We start from the raw sequence: 23,286 nt of genomic DNA, 5'->3' as shown, positions 1-23,286 counted from the left end.
ACAGACAGATAGATATGGATGAATAGATAAACAGATGGATAGATACACAGTCAGATATCACAGAGATGCCCAAAACACAATTTAGCTTTCCAGTATGTATACCTCAGAATAGCCCTTCCCTACACTAAAGGCTGTCTCCTGAAATACTGCGTACACTCATCTCCAGAGCTTGAAGTTTCTAGAGGCCTCATCATGATTGACACACAGATTAATGGATCCCGTTTTTCATTTTGTTTTACATTGTTTAACATTAGTATTGTTCATCCTAAGTAGACTATTAGTTATAATGCCCAATGTTTATTGATGTGTGCCAGAAATACTTTGCTAAAGCTCACATCTGCTCCTTCTCAACAACCCCACACAAGTGGGCATTAATTCTTCCCTCATCTGCAGATGTAGAAACAGATTTAAGAAGTGAAGGTCACTACGCACTGATCAGTAGTACAGACAACGCTCTGTGTCTTTAACCTTGATATTGCTCAAACTACAGGCATTGTAAAGGATAACTATGCCTCTTCTATTGGAGTAAGACCTTTTTTTTTCAGTATTTGGTTACAGTTATATTTTGCTACAGTTTCATTCTTTGAATAGTTATAACACTTTAACTTAATAAGGCACAAATTCTCTCTCTCTCTCTCTCTCTCTCTCTCTCTCTGTGTGTGTGTGTGTGTGTGTGTATGTGTGTGTGTGCTTGCGTGCGCACGCATGTGTAATATTTTGTACAGGTTAGGAAAGTGCCCTGCTACTAAGCTATATTCCTAGCCCGTTTAGTATATTTTCTTGAGACAAGATCTCACTAAATTGCCCAGGCAGGCCTTATACTTGGCAATTCTCTTGCCTAGCTTCCTAAATAGTTGGACATACTGGTCTGTGCCACAAGACCATGTTCAGAAACAAAAATTACATTCATCATTTGATCAGAGAGCCTAAAGCATCTGTAAACTAGACTTTCACTAAACGCTTGTTGAAGGAGACTGGACAAACTAATGTTTTACTGCAGTCTAGGTTTTTGAAAAAAAGAATGCATCCCATACATATTTATGATGTGCTGTGTTGTTGGTGCCATTAGTGCTCATGTTTCTCTATACCTTATTACTTGTTTGAACTGGTTTCCTTAATGCTGGTCCCATCTCTGTTTGTTTTATTCAATATTTTACCATCTAAACTAGGACTTGAACTCTCTGCTTTCCATCAGTGAGCTGACTGTCTTTTGTCTTCCCTATCTAACCTCTCTCTTAGAGTCACAGGCTTAGTATATAGGTTAAGAAAACATGATAGGATTCCCTGCCTTCCTTTGCTTGGGATTCTTCAAAAAAAAAAAATTGGTTCCATCCTCAACCAGAGAAAGGCCCTCCAAACCCCAGGATATGGGTGGTCTTTGCTACACTGCCTCCAAAGTCAACACTTCTCAAGAAGAAATTTTGAGCTAAATACATTTCTTGATCAAGTTTCCACCTCTAATGTCACCCTCAATTTTTCTCTGCAAGCCAACATTTGGGCTTTTTCTAAGGGACGGCACAAGGAAAAGTGTTTACATTCTTAAATTCACTAGGCAGAGCAGACGGGCGTTACTAGTTAGGAAGAAGTGAAATGGGAGCAGAGTGAGAAGGAACAGAACAGCTCAGCTGGCCTTTGAACCACTTCTCTCCCATACTATTTTAAGTGTATTTTCTCCATTACCCAGGCCAAGAGTAGGCAGACTAAAGTAATGCCTTACTAACACTTTTTTTTTTTTTTTTGCCAGTGGTGAGGTAGAGACAGTATCAGTCCACCAGGGACTGCACCTACAGTCAAATCTTCATCCTTATTCTTTTAGACCAATGAAACATAGACACCAGCCAGAAACTTGAAAGGAAAAGAAATATAAAATATAATTATCTCTTTATAGCCATGTATTAGGCTCTCTGTGTGTTTCATGAACATTAAAGATGGTATAACTTAGTTACTATTGGCATTGAGCATTAAAGAATTGCTAAGAAAAGGGAAAACAATAATTGTGTTCTAACCAATTTGAAATCCATTTAGATGCCACTTCCCTGAGGATGTTTGGCATGATAGATATGTTTCTACTTAGTCCCCATAGCACTGGGTTGAGTTTAACTGCTTACTTGTCCATCGTCCTCATTACTCCAGGAATTCTTTGAATGCAGATAGCATACTTGATTGCTCTTTTAATCCTATGATCAAGCATACTGCCTGGCCTTTACTACAGTTTGTTCAGGGTAGGGGGCTGATAATAAGGCAGCCCAATGTAAGGTTTAATCTCAGTTCCCAAATGAGCACAAATCTGCAGCCACCCAGTCTTACTTGTCCATGCTCCACCATCCCTTCTCTCCCCATGAAAGTAAGGCAGCAATCCCAGCTGTCCAAATAGAGACTTCCCACAGGGAAGCTCACTGACACCTTTGGGGAAGCAAAGCCCTTATCTGCAAGTTTGGTATTAGTCCCAACCACCAGATGGCAGAAGTGGATTATACTGATGGATACAAGGCTACATTACTGTTTCTTAGGCAAGGTTTTTATTTTATATATTTTTTTAAAGTCACTTGCTAATTTTAATTCTACACAACTGCATGTTTTTAATTCCATGATGCCTATAATTCTTGTTTATGGCTCTCTGCAGTGCTATTAAAACCACTACACCCAAGATTTGCTATTGAGCCAACCACAAAACAAGCCAGTCTGAACAGGGCAAAACGAGGCTCCATAGTCTTCCATCTAACCCCTAGAAGGCTGTATATCCATCTCTAATCCCCCAGGAGAAACTGCAGAGAAAATTGATATTGGCACTTGCTGTTCTTCAGTTCTCCTGTTAAGGCCAAACCTGGTGAAGCAGTGAAATATGGCAGCTTATGGACAGCTCAGTATTATCTGGTTAAATCTGTAAAAGTCTAATGAGGGAGGACTGATTGATAATAATAAAATGATAAAAAAGAATGATGTCTACAGGGCTAATGCTACTCAAGCTCTCTGATGATGGGATCTGAGAAAGTATTTAGTGAGAATGATAAAACAGTACTCATCCTGTGCTTTCAATGCTCAGTTGGCTTTCTGCAGAATTTCATTCCCTTCCACACACATCGATTCAGGACCTACCATATGCAGGGTTGGTGCTTTGAATAGAATACATTAACAAGACACAAACCTTACCCTTGAGTTGCTCATGGATTAATAGCAGAAGGCAGGCTGGACCACCGTGGTCAGTTATGACACACGGTTACATGTAGCATGTTGGGAGGGTGCAGAGGTTATTATGGGAAAGGTGTCTAGGAAGAGAATAGTGGACAGGAAGATCTCCAGAAGGATCCTTGCACTAAAAATATATTGAAGGATTTCTTTTAACCCACCCATAAACCTGAAATGAATATAAATATCACAGTATCTTACCATTAATAAATTGAATGAAAACTTTTAAACAAATATTTTGGGGACAGTTGTAGGTCAGTTGTTTCATTAAAAGGAGAAAACCCAGAGTCATACAAATGTGGATGAAAATAATACTTATTAGGAATTTCTGTCTTTAGCTTTAAAACATTTCATTTGCGTTGTAATGTTTTGTAAACTATCAATTCTTAAATAAGTGTTGGGATATTGAAATAAACACAATGAATTTGTAGACACCCATCTGTCTCCATAGCAAACATGTAAAGGCCAGAAAAAGTGGCATACCATTTTCTGATGTCCATTTTAGGGGTCTTTAAAGGATAATGAACATTTTGAACACTCTTAATCTAAGGGGTTTTAAGGCACTGGAAAGTAAGAAAATGTTCATCTTCTACCTAGACTATTATGTGCCTATCTTCGGCACACCCTCAATACTGTGACAGAAAAACAAATATGAGTATCTATTTTCATGAGACACAGTATATAGGCAAGGTAAGAAGAGCTCTGGCTGGGGGATAAGAGGACCTGACCGTGAAGTTAGCCAGAACAAGTTTCCCCAAATTTCAGGCCTCCAATCATCTCCTTGTAGAATGAGGGCATTGGATCAGCTCAGAGAGCCTCAATAGAAACAGAAGAGCACTTGAGGGCTTTATTGTGAATATTAGAAGGATTGGGCAGGTGCCAAGCATGACAGTCATCCTGTAGTGCACTGAATAGTCAAAGAAAGGGCTCCAGGTCTCCTACAGCCTTCAAATTCCCCACCCAAATCCCTTGTAGAAAGAATTCTAAAAACTATTTTTCAATTATAAGCCAAAGTACTACTTTGCTTATATCTAATAGATGTCAAATATACCAACTTTCATAGCACTTCCAGAGCTCCTTCATTTCTCCCAACTTTTGGTTTGTAACGGCTTCTGTCTGTTCTTAACTAACTTTATTTATAAGAGGTATAGATATCTAACTGCTTTCATTATGTTATCTAATATAATTGTGAATTGGCACTTGCATATTGATATACAATGTTATTAATAATTTTTCTTTTGAATTATTTTGTGATCATTTTTAGGCCACAATGGAAATTGTAAAACATATGTACATGTAGCTGATACTATGCATGGCTTTCATTCAGGGTAGAAATGGGATCATTTCAAAGCACTTGCTTTAACTAAAGAGGCACTAGGACTAACAAGACAGAAAAACCCTACATGGCACAAACTCGGATATTCTCCCAGAAACACCCAGCCCCCAGCCTGGGATCAATTACCTCTGCGCAAAGCTTGCAGACTCTGTCTGGCATGGCGGTGCAACTCCTCCACACAGGGCGGCCTGGTAGCTGGGAGGAAGATGTTTCGCTGTTGGTGCCATGGTGCACGGTAGTATACACTCAGCTTACTCTCAATGTCCAAGTTGGAGACAGCTGCAAGACAAAGAGCAGAGTACAACATGCATCAGGAACATTGCTTAGCGGGCTCTGGGGTGGGGAAAGTGACAGGGAGCTGGGGAGGAATGTAGAGGCAAAGGCCAGGCTGCACGCTGTTATGAAGAACGCTAACTCAAGGCTGGAAAACCTTTGAAGTTTTTGACACTGCTGGGGACAGTTATGCCCTTGGACTAAGAGATGGGAGAGTACAAGACACTTCTTCACATTGTTCCTGTTGTCTACCTGACCTGTGGTCTGTAGTTTATGACATTTCTTGTCCCTGTGCATTCTGGCTGCAGGTTCCCAAGCTTGCTCTCCACCTCCTGACTCCATTCCTTGTTATTTTCCCCTGGTTTCACCAAGCACAGCATTAAAGGAACCATAGCGGTGTGGTAGGGCATATTAAGGGAAGGAATCTGTAGATCATATGATTCTTACAATTCATCTGAGATTTCAAGGAAGACTCTTTTTCTCCTAAACACAGCATTTAATTCACTACTGTCTCCTTCATTGCATTCATTATGAATATATTCCAGGAAGGATGAGACTAGAGGATGCATACCTATAGGAAAATGTTCTGGGACATAGGGGGTCTATGACTAAGAAATGGCCACCCAGAGAAACTCATGAGCAGTTGGCATCGTATTAGCCTCAACACTGCCAAGATTAGGTACAGTTGGCTTCATCCTTCAGACCCGTGACCCAGAGCCAGACTTCTGGCCCAGGAGCATCCTGCTCTTCTCAGGTCAGCTTTTTTTCCTGCTTCATTTCCGTTTCCCCAGTGTATAGTTTGGAGATACTCTGTTCCACTGTTTATCCCTATGCCATACATAAACTTTTAGTTCCAGTATGACCATATTCTTTTAGAAGACCAGTCTACCATTCCCCTTTGAGAAGTCTAATCTGGAACAACATAGTCTATAGGAAATGTAGAAAGAAAAGTGAATAGAAGAAAAGGAATAGAAGAATGAAAACTGGGGAAATACAGCCTTTTCATGATTCAATTTCCCTTCCCTCACCATGAACTCCAATTATTTTAAATACAGTATTCAATAGCATTTAACTGCATTTAATAGTATTGATTAGTCTAGAATAAAGTTTTCATTACTACAAGAATCACTAACAGAGGGTGAAGTTCAATAGTAGTTCAATAGTAGCACATTTGCCTAACTTATGTGAGACTCTGAGTTTGATCCTTAGCACTATAAAAAAGAAACAAACACATATCAAATGATGTATTAAACCATGGGGAGAACCAAGTGGAATATACCATGGCTCTAAATTATCTAATAGAATGTTCCATGATGAGAAATTTTTCTATAGATGCATTATATAATATAGTGTTTCCCTTTGCCCTTGGACCAAGTGATGGGAGACCTCAGTGGCTATTAAGCAGTTCGAAAGTGACTAGTGAGTGAGGAACTGCATTTTTAACTTTCATTATTAATTAAAACAGTCATACGTGACTATCATTTAACACTGTAGACTTAGGATGACCATAAATAGTCTATATTTTCTCACCTTTAGTCAAAGAAATTATGCTCTCCTACCTTTTTATTCTTCCTGTATGTTAAACCTTAAGTATTTGGGTCAGAGGACTATTTTACTGGAGAGGGACAACACTCTTTTCGGAGGGAGGAGGAGGACAAACAGAACCATAAAAGAAGGGAGGCAATTTTTCTTTCTCAGGCTATCTCAACTTTCTTCTTAGAAATTGTGAGTGCTTGGTGAACCAGTCAGGGGTCACTGGACCCTGTAAGAAAGAACAGGAGGATTCACAATCAAACAAGCTGATCTTTTCAGGCCGGAGAGGATGTGTGGGGGGCCTTGGTATAAAAGGGGAGAGCCAAGTCCAGAGCAGGGCACTTCTCTCCTGTGGACATTGGGCAGAGCTCTGAAGACAGAAGTATCATTCAGTTAAGCTCAGAGGAAGAACACTCTAGTGCAGTGATGGCATTGACTGGAAAATTGGCCTGTCTCTGGACACGGAGGTCAACTCCTGCTCAATGGGACTGAAGTCATTGCTAAACTCAACAAAGATGGCTGTGACTCATGCACTGGTGACAGCTGGAAAAGGGACAGAACGGAAAGTCTGATTGTGGAATTAAAAAAAAAGCAAGAAATTCAATGGGCAATTCCAGAAGTGTGTGTCTGCTATCAGGCTTGTCTCTTTAAGGCAGTTGGGGTCATACTTTGGGCTGGGCCCTGATGAGAAGAGGTAGGCCAGAAGACTTAACACCCCTCATAGCATCTGAACTGTTGACTAGACCTTGGCAGTCCCTCAAAAAATGTCAAGTGTCTATGGCTTTTTAATTTCGCACCAAAAGGAGCTGAGCTCCTGCTATTCACTTTAGTCTTGGCATGAGGAAAAGACGGAACCAGGGTTTCCAACACGGTATTAGTAAACTGCATATATTAAGAATGCTCCAAACTTGTTCCTTTTTAGCATCAGGAAAATTTAAGAAATGCAAAATGTTTCCTGATGGTGCCTCAGAATCTTGTACGAGGGAAAGGAACTGGGAGACAAGGGAGAAGAGAGGAGAATGCTGATAATGGAAAACCCTATTCATCCATGAACATCATACGACAGCTATGCGTGTCAGGCACAATGCTAGACAGAGCATCACACACAGGAATCCCTAACATCGTGAGGCACATGTTTTGTGGTTTTGTAGGAAAATGTTGATGTGATTCTTCCCAAAAGTAACAGATCAAGAAAAAATGCTCTCTGGCAACACTCTGATACAGTCTCCTAGGAATGACTTAAAGCCGTCAGATGCTAGAGGCCCTATATATCCCCAAAACTACAGTTTCCACGTTTCGGTAGTAGGTCACTCCAGTTTCAGAAAACACGTAAGATACAAAGAAATTCAGCAATTTTCTTCATTGCTAAATATAAATTTCACATTATTTGAAAGTGCAGCCTATTTAACTAAATCAATGAGATCCAAAATCAGTGAAAAACTGCCCCCAAAATAACGTGGAAATGATAGATGATGACACATGACATTGACCTCCAAATGCATGTACATGTGTACACGTATGTACACATAGAAATATGAATATGCAAATTCATACACAAAATAATTTCTTTTGCCTAGTAATGGTTAAACTAAAGTTGAATTCATTCATTTGTAATGTCGCTATACCATTGCAAAGCTGTCCCATACCTCCAGAATCACTCTATCCTGCTCTATCCTATTTTCTTCAATTATTAGCAATTCCATCATGGCTGAACTATGAATGATAAGTTTAGTTACCTCTGTAACATATATCCTCATATGAAAAAAGGATAAGCCTGTTTTATTATTTTACTTGAATACAACTAAGGACCCCTCTGTCAGTTACCATCCTAGAATGGCCCCCAAGATTTCTGTGCTTTCAATAGATAACACATGTGTTTTTCTTGAGTGTGGAAAGAAACTGTGCCTTATGCTACATCCATTTACAAAAGGTATTTTTATGGCCCCTGTGCCTTTGACTTTTAGTTCATCAAAAGGGAACGTATCTTATATGGTGGATTATGACCTCATCATATGAGTCTTTAGGAGACAAGAAGTAACAGAGGTATTTGCCTATCCACTTGAAGAAGCAAAATGCCACATTGTAGAGAAGGCCTGATGATGGGAAATGATGGGCAATCTCTAGACACTGAGGGCTCCAGTTCTATATCCTCCAAAGCTAAATTTTTGCCAAGAACTAATAGGCTTGAAAGAGAAACCCCAGGCCTCAGATGGCCGCACAGCCTCAGGTGACACCTTGTTTTTTAGCCTAGTAGGACTCTGAACAAAGAACACAGACTCAGACTGTCCATTCACAATATTGCAAGATAATATTGGAAGACCTGTTGGTTTCATCTCTGTGGTACTAGGCATTGAACCCAGAGCTTTACACTTGCTAAGTGAATGTTCTGTCCCTGAGATGAATCACCAGCCCCTTTTTATTTTTTTATTTTGAGACAGAGCCTTACTAAATGGCCTAGGTTGACCTCAAACTTCGTATCTTCCTGGCCCAATCTCCTAAGTCACTGGTATTACATACCTGTGCCACCAGGTCTACTTGACAATGCTGTTTTGAGTTGCTAAGTTTATGGAACAATGGCACATAAATAGTAAATTAATATACCTCACTATTAATGTGTTTTCTTTCTTAAAGTCACTCACTTACTTGCCTTCTCTTGTCATCTTCTCCCCCTCTGTTCCTGCTCCCTAAGGATGGGCCAGAAGATGGCAAGCATTACAATTGGAAGTAAAGCTTTACAACTGGGAAAAGGCTAATTGTGTGCCTCGTTCCTCCTATCCAAGACTGTAAATCTCAAAAGGAACTTCAATTCCATGCTATTCTCTTCATAATGCCATGGCTCTTTCACTCAACTCACAGAGGAAAGCATTGGCCCATTTTATAGATAAGCTCTGAAAAGGGCATTTACAGTCCTATACCTTGTAAGTAAAATATCTGGGGTCAGAGGCCACTCTGGCTTCACAGCTGCTTCTTTTTCTCAAACCAATACAGAAATAAATTTGCCAAAGCTAAAGGTGATTTGGGTAGGGAGGGAGAGTGAATTACCTGCATATAAAAAGTATTTAGCTCCATCACAGACTTGAGAAGGAATAAACTTGATTACCTGGGTATGCAGGGAGTTAGTTTTACAATTAAGCTTAGTTGTTTAGGGGTTAAGATGCTTTTAGGTCTAGATAGGTGTTTTAAGTTGATAATGACAAGACGTGATAGAGATTGGTTTACACTCAGAATTTTAGAAGCACCAAGATAGGAAAGAGGCTTTCTTCAAGGTTGTCAAATACAAATAACCAAAACATTAAGAATGTAAAATTTATATAATTCCTGATTGTGTCATGATTCTTCTTGCTGTAGGTAGTTTATTATATATGTGTGTAAAATATAAATGTATATGTAAAAAAATATCTAGCAAAGGATACAACACTTCCACCTTCCATGTCTCCCACAGAACAGAAAGAATCTTCTAGAAAGTGACTACTAGAGGAGGTTGGGAGGGATTTATTACATTCTGGAAAGACACATAGCATACAAACAGGCACCACAAAACTGGACTGCTAAAGGAAAAGGCCATCATGTCTGTGGAACTGTGGTGTCTTTATAGACTCATCTGAGTACATTCTCCTCTCACATCCCAGCGTTAATGACATTGTCTAGATTTAGATGCATAGTGATGGATCAGTTACATCGATACAGTCATTCATTGAGGTCCTCAGAAATGGCCTGACTTACACATAATATTTAAGATTCGCATCTAGTGTGGTACTGTGTGTGTGTGTGTGTGTGTGTGTGTGTGTGCGCGCGCGCGCGCGCGCGCACGCGCGCCATATGTCACATATATCATTGCCCGGAAGGCTGAGGCAGACTGTGAGTTTGAGATTAGCCTGCAGTATATAACGACTTCTGGGTGATCCTAGACTATCATAGGGGACTCTCAAATACCAGAAGTGAAAATTGGGCTCTTAGATCTAGGAGGTTTGCTTTTAGGAACTATTGGAAAGGAATGAAGACTGGAGGCAACAGGTCACCTTGCCCATGCTCTGTGTGGCAGCCATTACCCAGCTTTCCTGGCTGGCCTTATGAGGTTCTTGTTCCCTTAAAGTATAATCTATGGGCATAGAACAAGATGTTTATTCTTGAGGCTGAACAGATGTCTCAGCAGTTAAGGGCACTGACTGTTCTTCCAGAGGACCAGGATTTGATTCCCAGCACCCCCAACTATAGTGGCTCACAGTCATCTGTAACTCCAGTGGTAGGGTCTTCTGATCCTCATGGGAACCAGACATGCAAATGGTGCTCAGACATCTATGTAGGCAAAAAAGACATATGCATAAAAAAGTTCATGTTTTAACCTCCTATCCTACCACAGGGTAATCCCAGCTTCTCCCTCTTCCTTCTCCAGGCTCTTCAAAATTGAATGAAGAATGGGGGGGAAAGACAGATGAAATTAATGTTTGCATCCTGTGTGTGATATTTTTTTTAAATCAGCAAATTGTGCCAAGTTACTTGGAAATGGAATTTTTACCCCTTCAAGGGAGGGAAGGAAAATTTAAAAACCATATTCTTAGAGTGTCTACAGGAAACACTCGCCTCTAAACACTTTGTTAACTTTCCTTCCTGCCCCTATGCTGATCAGACCCCTACCCTCACCACATAATAACTTTTCAGCCAGAAACAAAGCCCCACACAAACCGTCCACTCTGACAGCCTGTGATAGAAAGCAGTGAGGAGTACCACACGTTAGTATATTTAGGAGGGATCTGAAACAGTTGGCATTGCAGCTACACATCCAGCGTGCTCCCACTTTCTGGCTATGCTGAAGCCGGTCTGTAGCAGCCTACAGCTTGGTGAGGAAAATGGAAATGCAGTCAGTCGGGAGCTGCTGTAGAGTCCTCAGAGCTGCGAGGAAGACAGGGTGGGGAGTTCATCAAGGAATGACATTCGTTCATTCTCACCTGCTTTTCTTCCTTTGGCAACCAGCTCTTTGCCCAATGTGCTTGGCAGCTTGCAGGAGAGAAGAGGGCAGCATCCAGGAAAAGCAAGAGCTATAAGAGCCTTCCAACCAGCCCAAATCCAGAGTCAGGTTTCTTGAAACTCTTATTGTCCCCTCTCCTCAAGCCCCACACCACAGATCTATAATAATTCAGACCTGCTCCCAACTCTGGACAGATTATCTAATGTAGCAATCTTAGTATCAGAAAGATGGGTTGTTTCCTAACAAGTTCCAGATCTTTAGAACACCCCAACTTCTTCAGAATAGATCACTGGTAGACCATACACTTTTTTTCTCAATTTATATATGAATATGAGGCTTCATGACTAGAATGCTAGTCATTATTGCTACTGCTGTTTGTTTTGACGTCAGCTATCCTTTGGAAACACCACTAGGACTCTGTACTCTGCTTGTAGTTCTGCAACTACAGGGCTCTGTGCAGGTCTTGGAACACTCCTAGCATCCAGATCCCTATCTTTACATATGAGTGATTAGGAAGTTTCCATCTCTGGATTCAGTCCTGCTCTGTCTGATACTTTGGCTTTGGACCAGGCATCAAAACCTACCTTGAATGATTTATTCTGTGTTAAAGTGATGGCAGAGTGGGCTGGTAGAGAGAACTTGGGCTCTCTGTGATGAAAAGATGGGGCTTAATCACAGGGGTGAGATCCAGAGAAAATCATGGAAATATTTAATCTTGGTCCCATATTCCAGAAAAAAAAATGGAATCAGAGGGCACTCAATAGTATGCTTCTCATGCTTCAGTGAAATGATGCTGCACTGACCTATCACTGGTTAATCAAAAATTACTTTGTCTTCCTACAATGGAAACAAAAGACTAAAAGTCTAAGGTTTAAGTTTGAAAGAATAAAATGTAGAGATGTTTACTTTTCTTGAGGGGATGTCTCATATGTAAAAGCACTTCCATGTGAGCTTAAGAACCTGAATTCAAATCCACAGACCCCATGTAAAGTCGGATATGGTAACACAGGTCTGTAATCTCAGTGTTCCTTCAAGAGTGACAAACACAGTGGAGAACAATAAAGAGACATCACCTCAAACAAATTGGAAGATGAACAGTGGCACCTGAAGTTGTTCTCTGATCTCCAAACATACAACATGGCATGAAAGTGACCAAACTCGCACACAGAAATGTGTGTGCACACACTTACATGCACATCATAAATTCACGAAACACAAAAACAAAATTTAAAAACTCAATTTCTGTATTCTTAGTAGATGAAATATAAATAAAGATGATAGCAATACAGGTTATACTTTGAGAGTCTCACATGCTAAACACAGAGAAGTCTGCCCATACCCAAGGATCTTGAGACCTCTCTAACAGGTCTGACATCCCAATCTCTGATGTCTGTTGACTAAGGCAGCAGCACTTAGAAAAATTCCGTGGAGATCCTCTCATAGTTGTTTTCAGGGGTGCAGTACTCCATGCTCCTTAGAAGTGGTTCATAAATGACTTGCTTATCTTTAGGTTACCTGCCTGCCTTATTCCACACCATACACTTCCTCCACTATGTAAGCATATTGTCATCTGTCACAGAGGAGCTATTATTGTTTTCAGAAACTTCCTGTAATCATGGAACAGAATTGTTGGATTCTACTTCTGGAAGGGACCTTGGAAATTACAGTGTTCTGTATTTTTTTTTCAAATTACAGGGCATGACCCATTAGTGGATTGCAAAATCCATTCAGCAGGTCAAGACTAGCATTTTTGAAAACAATGGCTAGAATAGAGTAGAATAGAATATGCTCAAGTGTACTATATTGTTCTGTGGAGCTATTGTTTGTTGTTTCTGCTGGGCATGCATGCACGAATTTGCTTGGTCGTGATCTAAAAACACATCTTACTCTGAGCAGCAGTCAACATACTGTAAAAACTGTGTTGGTTTAGGCCACTCCTCTGAAATATTGGTAAGTAAGCCTAAGGCCAAAGATATGACCCAAATTCACAGGCCTGAGTTTTGGCATAGGTAAAATAAAATTAAAGGAAAAAGTGTAAGCCTCCTGATCCTGGATCCATGAACTTCTCTGGATAGCTTCTGTGTCCACCACTTTCAGTCATTATTTCCTACCTATCACTTTTATTTGGTTGTCCCTCATAAAAAATGTTCTACTGTCCTGCTTTTCTATAAAATCAGAAATTTTGATTTAGGATTCCAGAAGCATTTCAACCTAGGCTGTAAACCTTGTGATGAAAGCCACAGAAAGTAAACTTGTACCCTGTTACCTTAACCTCAAGGGTACCCTTGCCAAGAGCTCTATGATAATATGGGGCTAGAAAAGATACCCTGCACACTTACCAGAAACATGAGCTATGTTGAAGCTTAGAGTATATATGCAATCATAGAGTGGTGATCTTAGAGAAAATCACTGGAACAGCAACAGAAAAATACAAACTCTTCTTAAGGACACAGATCCGGGTTCTATGTAGGTGTCAGGCTATGAACTATCTAAATGCTTTTCATTTCTTGTATTTTGCCCTTTCTGCAATCTGTTTTTCTACCCAAAAAACAAAAAACAAAAAAACAAAACAAACAAACAAACAAACAAACAAAAAAAAAAAACCAAGAAGAGGATTGCCCAGGGTAGCAGATGGACTTAATTTAGTTGCCCTAATTTTTTGGTGGATGTACAATGCTCTTACAAAGTTCATCATCAGAAATAGCCCTGCCATCCAGGCTGCCCTCTTTGCTTCTAGCCATTCACTATTGTCTCCCTCTCTTTCGTACTGCTCGCAGACATCCTTATCTTCCTAGCCACATTCATGTACCTTAAGCCACATGTTTCTATATCCCTGGCAATGGCACACACTGTCCCAAGTAAATGTTCAGCGGAAATGTGTGTCATTGCTATTGTTGTTAGTTAATGGGTCCCTGTGTAGTTTGGCCCTTATATTTGTGCTCCTATATTCATTCTGCCAATTTTTCCTTATTTCAAGGATTTATTATTTAAATATTATAAAGTAAGGAACTATCTAAAGGTATACATTTCTCTCTCTTACAAAATCACTTAATAAAATGTAAATTTAAAAATGACCCTAAGGGAATACATACACACACACACACACACACACACACATACACACACACACACACACACTGCGGTGGTTTGAATGAGAATGGCCCCCATAGGCTCATATATTTGATTGCTTACTCATCAGGAGTGGCATTATTTGAAAGGATTAGAAAGATTAGGACATATGATCTTCTTGGAGTAGGTGTGGCCTTGTTGGAGAAAGTGTGTCACTGTAGGTGGGCTTTGAGGTTTCAAAAGCCCATGCTAGGACCAATCAATCAATATTTCCCCTCCCCATGAATCAGATGTAGCTCTCAGCTACTGCTCCAATGTTATGCTTGCCACCATGTTCTCTGTCATGATGATAATAAACTAGCCTTTTGAAACTGTAAGCCAGCCCCACTATTTTTTATAAGAATTGCCTTGGTCATGGTTTCTCTTCACAGTGATAATACAGGGGCTATATACTTTATGGGAAGCTCAAAATATTAAAAGAACATGATGAAAAACACTCAAAATTATGTCATCCAAGGCCACTGTTATCTCACCAGCGTGTTTCCAAGTAGTTTTCTTCAGGAGTACTTTTAATAATTGAAAAATGACATATATGCCCCCTCCAACACTTTTTAAAAGAAAATTTCCTTTGTAATATAAAAGTATATATATGTGTGTGTGTGTGTGTGTGAAATATATATTCAGAAACAATGTTTGTTAAGAGCTACATCATATTCTACTGCATGAATATACCATAGTTTATTTGTGCTCTCAGCACTGAACATGGGATTAGTTCCAAAATATAAAACACATTGCAATTAACATCTTTTCAGAAAGTTTCACCTGGGCCCCATTCTTCATTAATTGTGAATGTACCTTGCACTGGACTGGATTTTTTTTTCTTTAGCATGAACAATACTCTCCTATAACAACACAGTTTGTAACAGCGGCTATCACAGTACTGTTTTCTCTAAGGTTAAGCCCCCCTAATCATGGGGTAGAGAGAAGACAGGAACATTAGAATTACATATTAGATAGATAGACAGATAGATAGATAGATAGATAAGCATATATATGTATACATGAATACATACAGATACAAATATACATTCATAAAGTCATAATAGATAAATACATGGGGAAGAGAGAGAGGAGACAGGTAGATAGGATAGATAGGTAGGTAGATACATAGATAATAGATAAGTGGGAAGATAGATAGGTAGATAGATAGATAGATAGATAGATAGATAGATAGATAGATAGATAGATAGAATGAAGCTATATTCTTTTTTAAATGCCAGAAACAGAAACCATACAGTCTGAACTACCATACCGAAAGACTGTATACCATAAGTGAGGATTCTTATTTTTTCTTTTCTACATGTACCATTTGGGGCTCAACAATACTAGTGGAAATAATTTGTTTTTGACAAAGCACCATCATTATTAGAGAGGCCATTTGGATGTAAGCCATACTTTTAAGGAGCTGAAAATATCAGAATAATTGAGTGGAATGGGATGGAAATGGGGGAAATTATGAAAATCATCTTCCTATTTATGAAATACTGTATACAAGAAGAAAACCGTCCTGTTATTCAATATGGCACATAGAAAGTATTTGGTCCTCTTGGACAGATACCCTCTTGGACAGTTTAGTTAGACTGTGAAGCAGTAAGGTGATTAATACACAATTGATTCTCATTTATATGTTCTACTAAATCTTTTCTATGATATAGAGGCTAGTTTCTCAGAATTTAGAGATAATCATTGATGGTTAAAAAAATTAAATGCAAAAGCTTTACATACTATCTTCACTACACTTCATTAAAATTATTACTTACTAAGTAGTATCTTTATAGGTAGAAGAGAATTGGTGCTTTTTGTTGGGGCAACAAAGAAACTAAGACTATATGAGCATGCAAGGCCAAATGATAGTCTTTTCAATGAAGTTTTCAACCCTAAAAACTTAGATATTTGTAACAGTTCTGCCATGGCCTGACAAGTGGGGAGTGCTGAACCTACATTCAGCCCAGTGTCAGAGAAGATGGGTTCTTCTGTGACTCAGTTAGTCTGTGCATTGCTAAATTGGCAGAGATATCAAGAGAGGTGTCCCAGATTCGTCTTACACATTTCTTGCCCCAGACCTGGAATTAGTTCTGGCTCTTCTGAGATGGAACAGCCTTTTGCACACCAGAGGCATTCTCTTTTGTAGTATCGCTACTGATTCTAGGCTTCTTCAGTAAGCAGAATTGGAAAACACACATTTTCAGAAGATGAAGGTAAGTCAAATTTAAACTGCCACTTCTAATTGAAATGTAAGATTATAGATTTTAATTTAACTTCCTTGATTTTATAATTGATCTCTTTTTCTCTTATGCTGAAAAATCCTGATTCCTAATGACAATGTCATAATTGCTTACTTCAAAAGCTGCAAAATGACTACAGTAAGAGAACTGAATTCGGTTTTAGATTTCTTCCACCTTTTGCCTTTGGGGTGTTTTCTACTAGTATTGTAGAGTAAAAATGCTGTGAAATTCACATGAAATGGCTGAAGGTGCTAAACACAATAATGCTAAGGTCTTGTGTATTTCTTTGAGTACATAAAAGGGAAATTTTTGAGAGACTCCCATTCAGGTGTATCTGGTTCATAAATAACTAAAAATACATTGAAAGTTCCTGCATTTTTAATTCACAATTCACTTGAGAAAAACCTACCAGCTCTTTGCCCTTCATACTCATCTCCTCTACATGCTGGCAATTTAGGAAACCAAGAGCTCCTGTACTTCCTTTCTCATCTCCTGTGAACTCTGCATACTGGGCCTCAAAGGAGCTGGGAAGGCTTTGTTGAGAAACAGTACAGAGAAGCTTCTGTGGTGTGTGGGGAGAGCTTTTGATCTCCAGAAACTTGAAAACTCAAGCCTGGAGGTCTTGGCATTTATCCCAGAGATCAAACACACATGTTGGCACCTGTAGGGAAGCGGGAAATGAACCAGCCTCTTTTTGAATCCAGAGCGTCTAACAAAAATTCCACAAACTACTGCAGAATCTACCAAATGCCACAGGCTCATCAGAAGCTCCAAGGAGCCTCCATGGGAATCACATTAGCATGGACTCAGTGAGTGGATCACATGCACGGATTAGGCAACTTCACCCATGAGCAACTGTGCATGAGCCAAAATATGAAAAGTCTGCTTTGAATGATGTGAAATGGACATTTCTGTAGGTCAAAATAGATGGATATTGGCAAATGCATGTTTCAACTTTACTGCTCTTGAGTAAGCAAATGAAGACTCCAAACTTCAGCAGTCTTTCACAATAAATAAATGATGCCCTATATCTCATTCTCAGGTTCAAGATATTTCTATTATGTTTCTTTTCTCGTGTGATTTCCTACAGAGATGGGTCAAGCAGAAGGGAGGAGAGAAATAAATCACAGCAGAAAACTGACTCTTGTATTTGCCACACTCAAGTCCAGGAAAGAAAACACTTTACCCACTATAACATTCAAAGGACTACAGAAGTACTTTGAAAAGAAAGGACACCAGCAGTGCTCTCAAGGAGCTCATAGCCTGGTAGTCAGATTAGGCAAATTAGATGATTATCCAAGGTGGGATCAAGTGTTCACATTGAAGAGACACTGAGTTCCACACTGGTTCAAGATAAATGCGTTCTGATTTCAGGAGTAGAGAGATGAAGTGCTTCCAGAGTTTGGGGAGAGGACTGGTGGACAGACAGGATTAGCAGAGTAGAGGACAAATGCTGGCAGAGATCAGCAATTAGCACATGTGAACTATGTAAATTTGCTATTTTTAGGTAAAAAAATTGAATATGGGCAATTTCTTGAAGTGACTTAACATGAAATTTGAGAAGAATCTGTTGGTAGGAGTCTGAAGGACATTTCACTGTGGATAGCACAGAGGAGATGATTACAAGTCTGCTTAGGAGGGAGCTAAGTACCACTTAGCAAACAAATGAGTGAATGACACACTGAGTTATGCCTTCACTACCAGTCATCCTTCTACCAAACTTTATACACGATAAACAAATTCAGCAAAACACCAAGGTTAAAACAAACAAACAAAACACAAAACCAACAAATTTAAAATACCAATAATGAACCCACAAAAAAAATCCAAAAATAGTCCCATTTACAATAGTCTCGAAATAGTAAAACACCTGAAAATAACCCTAACCAAGTATGTAAAACATCACTACAATGAAAGCTACAAAACACTAAAGAAAGTGAACATATCAGAAGATGAAAAGATCTTCTATTTTTATGACTAACAATTAATATTGTTAAACTGGCAATACTGCAGAAATAACTGACAGATCCAGGAAAGCCTCTATCAAAATGGCTTCTTTCATAGAACTAGAAAAGAACCTTAAAATTCACATGAAAGCACAGAAGACCTCAAATAACCAAAGAAATCCTGAGCAAAAGAACAATGCTAGATGCCTAGAAATACCTGCTTTCAAACCATGCTACAGTAGCAAAACAGTGGCATATTGGTACAAAAACAGAAACATACACTAATAGAATAGAATACAGGCCTGAGAAATAAACCCATGCACTATAAGCATCTGACACTTGACAAAGGTGTCAAAAGCACCCATTTGTGAGAAGACAACCATCTTAACAAGTGATGCTGGTAAAAACAGACCTCAACATATTGAAGATTGAAATTGTTTGACCTATTTAACCGTCAAGGAAATGTAAATCAAAACTAAACTGAAATTCTATCCCACCCTAGTCCAAGTGGCTGTTACAAATACAACAAATGACAATTAATGCTGAAAGGATGCAAAGAGAAAAGGATCCTTTGTACAGTGGCAGTAGAGGACTAGTCCAGCCAATCTGGGAGTCCATAGATTATCAACTTGGGCTCTGCCTTGCTGCTGCTGCTCAACCAAGTACTGACTTTTCCTTTCCAAACTCCACCTTCATATTGTCTCGAGGAGTCTGCTGGCAGAGTAACTGTTATAATACAAGGTTTTGAAAGTCAGCCCCTTAGACTACCAAATGCAAGCTGTAAGCACCCAGTCAGTCAAAATGCTGAACTAGACTTGTCTTATGGGCCAATGCATAGGCCTGAGAGTCCCTGAAGAAGACATACAAGGGAACTTAGGAGTGTATGTGGCCTATGTTGAACTGTTTGCCTAGAATTCTCTGAGGAAGTTGCCTGAGCCACATCCACTTGTGCCTTCTCAATACCCTCTAGCTACGGACACTGACTTTCTCTGCAGAGCTTCTCTGCCTCAGAGACATCAAAGCCAGACCAATGTGGGCAAATACCCGAATTGGAAAAGGAATGGGTTATTAGCCTTGAAAAGTAAGAGATTAGTTTTTTTCTTTGTTTTTTGTAGCCTCTACAAAAAAATCCATGTAGCAGTAGGAATAAAGGTTAAAAATAAAAGTAATATGGCTCAACAAGCAAAAATGCTCGCCACCAAGATAAATGACCTGAGTTCAGTCCTCGGAACCTGCAAGAAGAAAGGAAAGAACCAATAGCCAGAAGTTCTCCTCTGACCTATACATGCATGTACTGGCATGTGCACACACATAATATATAAATAAATGAAAATTTACAAACACAGGTTAAAATAAGATGCTAATCTGCAAAACAAATCAAATGACTCATATCAACCCAGAGCTCAGTTTTAAGGTCATACAAAGATTCAAGACACCTGTAGGGTCATATTACTTGTTCTAAAATTTGATCAACCTAAGCAATAGGCATTTTTAATAGAATTTCAACTTTTTGCATTGTAAAAGCAGCTAGCTATGTGGTCATCCCAATAAGAAATGAGAACTATTACTTCAACATTCACACAAACCATAAACCATCGCTCTCACTGGCTGTTTCTCATTGTTACCAGTGAATTGAATTTAAAATGTCAACTTAGCCTTGTGTAGACAGAAGACAGAGGCCCATAAATGGGCTGTTAGGGAGTATCTCCAGACAGTTTTGCATGGAATTAAATATCAGGGCAAAGATGTTTACATGAAGAGGTTAGGGTATTGACAAGAAGGCATCTGGGACCTAAATAACTTGGGAAATTCATTTATCTAAGAAAATTAATTTTGACCATATTTCTGGATTTTTAAGCTTTCTTTTACACATTGTTAAGCCAGTAGATTTGGTGAGTAGACCATTTACTTAACTTTTGTGTATTCTGAAAAAGGTTTGTTCTGTTCAGAACAAAAGTCACTGACAACAAGTGGCACACAGTTTGCCCAGTTTCCCAATCACTCACTATTGTGTCACTATTGTGTCACCTTACCAAGTCTCCATGCACAGTGACTACAGGCTCAAGTCTTTTGTGGTAAGATTTTTTTGAAAACCTATAGACCAACTTCTTAATGCTGGGACCTTTTAATACAGTTCCTCATGTTGTGGTGGCCCCCAACCATAAATTATTTTGTTGTTATTCCATAACTGTCATTTTGCTATTCTCGTGACTCACAATGTGTGTATCTGACATGTAGGAGATCTGACATGTGGCCCCTGTGTGGGTGGTGATTCCCCCCCCAGGTTGAGAACTGCTCCTGTAGAAAGTAGCGGCCACTGAGACTTCCTGCCCTTCAGAACTTCCTTCCTCTCTAGAGAAATTCAGGCCAATGGCCAGGAGCACACAGCTCAGGGCCTGACTCAACAGAGCTTCACGATTTACAAGAATGCCTGGAGTCAGATACATTTCCTCACAGCCCAAAAGTTCATACTGAAAAGGAACATTTCCGTGGAATATTCAGTTCTTAAGAGTTTGTGAGGCCTCTCCTTGGCTTCTTGCTTTCTTGACCTGTACTTTATCCCTCACTCTGGCTCCCCTTCCTTCCCCTTTTCACATGTCTTGCCTTATGGTCTTTGGCTTTGATATCACATCTCCCAATCTGTGAAGATACTCCTGCTGTGCTGTTGCTGTTTCCATCTAGTATTATGGAGCAAAGGGAATAGATATTATATCCACAGCAAAAAGGAAATCCCCCAGTCCACAGAAAAAAATTAGACCAAGAAACTGCAATGGCCTATTAGTCTCTTTATCAACTCATGTTTGAGCACCAGCCATGCCCTATCATTGTGCCACAGTTATCTTTGTCCCTGCAACTTATTTATGTCCTCTTCTCCTACAGTTACACATGCTTGGGATAAAAGTGATAGCGACAAATGCCCATCTTTGTCTGAATATGCACTCATTTATGTAGTCATTAGTGAAGATTCACTACCCTGTCTGAGGCACTGGAGCATATAGGAAGTCCCTTTCTCCCTGGAGCTTTCTCTATAGCAGAAGAGACAGATGGTAATGAACATACAGATGTTATGTCAAGTAGTAGAGGTTTTGTGAAGGAGCAGAGAGTGGGGTGAGAGGATCAAGGGTGACGGGGCTGCTATTTTGGAGAGGGCGGCTTAGCAGATGCTCAGCATCTTGCTGGCGTCCCCTCAACATTCACTTCAGCACTCTAAAGGCTTCTCCTGCAACTTCTTGAAATGTTCTATCTGAAAGCGATTTTTCCCCCTGTGCCAATGGGAGAGTGCTTGGCCTAGAAGCAGGGCAAGCTATATGCGTTAGTCATCTACTGCTCCTGGAAGAAGTCCTTGAGCAAACAGCAATGTCCTCAGAAGTTAGACATACTCTGTAGTACATGCTACACTGTCCCCTGAGATCCTTAGGCCTGAGCACCAGTTGCCAACGTGGCGACCGCTAGACTGCATGCCTCTATAAGATCCTTTTTCCCTCTACCTTACTTCCCCTGCCCCTTACTTTGTTCTTCTAGGTTTATATCCCAAGGAAACTACTAGAATGTAAGGAATTGTCTTAGGGGCTACTTCTGAAGAACCCAAACTAGGTGGGTGCACGGTTAGGTGACATTTGAGCAGATGTCTGCCTTAGTGAAGGGTGTGAGATGGGTGAAAATGAGGGGTACAAGAATTCTAAGTTGAGAGAGCCAACAGGCCAGAGCCTCTAAATAGAATCAAGCTTGGGGATTTGAAGAGCAGCAAAGCTATACTGTAGGAGCAGGGTTAGGAGAGGCACTGGAAAGAGAGTTCCTCTCTCACTTCTTAGTGCTAAAAGCACCCTTTATTTTTCTTCTTGCTGCTTCCTCTAGCTTGTTTGTTTTTCATTTCCCCTATGGCAAATTTTCTGAAAATTCTGCCCCTTTCTTTCTATTCTTGATTTCACTCTATCTAACTGTACCTTTAGGATGGTGGGGCTTGTTGTTGTTGTTGTTTATTTGGGAGAAAGGTTGGTAAATATTCTTACTAAGTTTCCCATGCTTGCCTTGAACCTGTTGTATGGTCTGGGATGACCCTGGACTCTCTGTCCTCCTGCCTTAGTCTCACAAGTGCTGGCATTACAGGTGTGTGCAGCCACACCTGGCCATAAATGTGTTTTTAAAGGTAAAAGGCAAGAAATCTCAAAACTAACCACTGATTAATACTAAGGAACTAGAAGACTAGCCAAGGCCTTGCTTGGGGAGGTAGCCTCCAAGAGAGAAAAAAAGGAGGCTTTCTGTATTGTCTCCTGAAACTTCAAAAACGATGAGAGGTACCATTTTGTCCAGTTCCATGGTCATCACCACTAACAGCTCCGAGAACTCACTATGTGTCCACCTTCATTCCCTTAGCCTTCACCATCTCAAATCCTTGCCCTGTTCTGAAACCGAGAACGTACCTCTAGCCTGGCTGCTGTGCTTGCTTTGACACCCTGAGCTACATATGAGATGCCCAGCAGCATTTTCTGAGGCCACTGAGCTCTCACGGTGCAGTTGTGGGCCCTGTGGAGGCAGCCACTTTGATCCTGAACAGGAGACTCCAGATCACAGGGACTGTGGGAGCTGTCTTTCAGCAGCTGGCAGGAGCTTAGCGCAGATGCCTCCCAGAGCAGGGCTGCTTTGCTGACTCCTGGGAGGTTCATCATCAAAACTCCCTGCCCTGACCCACAT

The 23,286-nt window shown here is 40.0% G+C and overlaps 1 protein-coding gene across 3 annotated transcripts in view; it reads right to left on the bottom strand.

The window, feature by feature from the left end:
* The window catches only part of Nhs (NHS actin remodeling regulator), a 328,579-nt gene that overhangs the window by 36,740 nt on the left and 268,553 nt on the right, over positions 1-23,286 (bottom strand). For all 3 annotated transcript variants that reach the window (XM_051142313.1, XM_051142314.1, XM_051142315.1), the window contains exon 2: positions 4,649-4,801. In XM_051142313.1, coding sequence (XP_050998270.1) covers positions 4,649-4,801 — 153 coding nt within the window. The remainder of the gene's footprint in view (positions 1-4,648; positions 4,802-23,286) is intronic.

This window comes from Acomys russatus, chromosome X, assembly GCF_903995435.1.
Source record: "Acomys russatus chromosome X, mAcoRus1.1, whole genome shotgun sequence".
Classification (NCBI taxonomy): domain Eukaryota; kingdom Metazoa; phylum Chordata; class Mammalia; order Rodentia; family Muridae; genus Acomys; species Acomys russatus.
The sequence above is the reverse complement of the archived record's forward strand: the minus strand, read 5'-3'. Positions and strand labels throughout refer to the sequence as shown.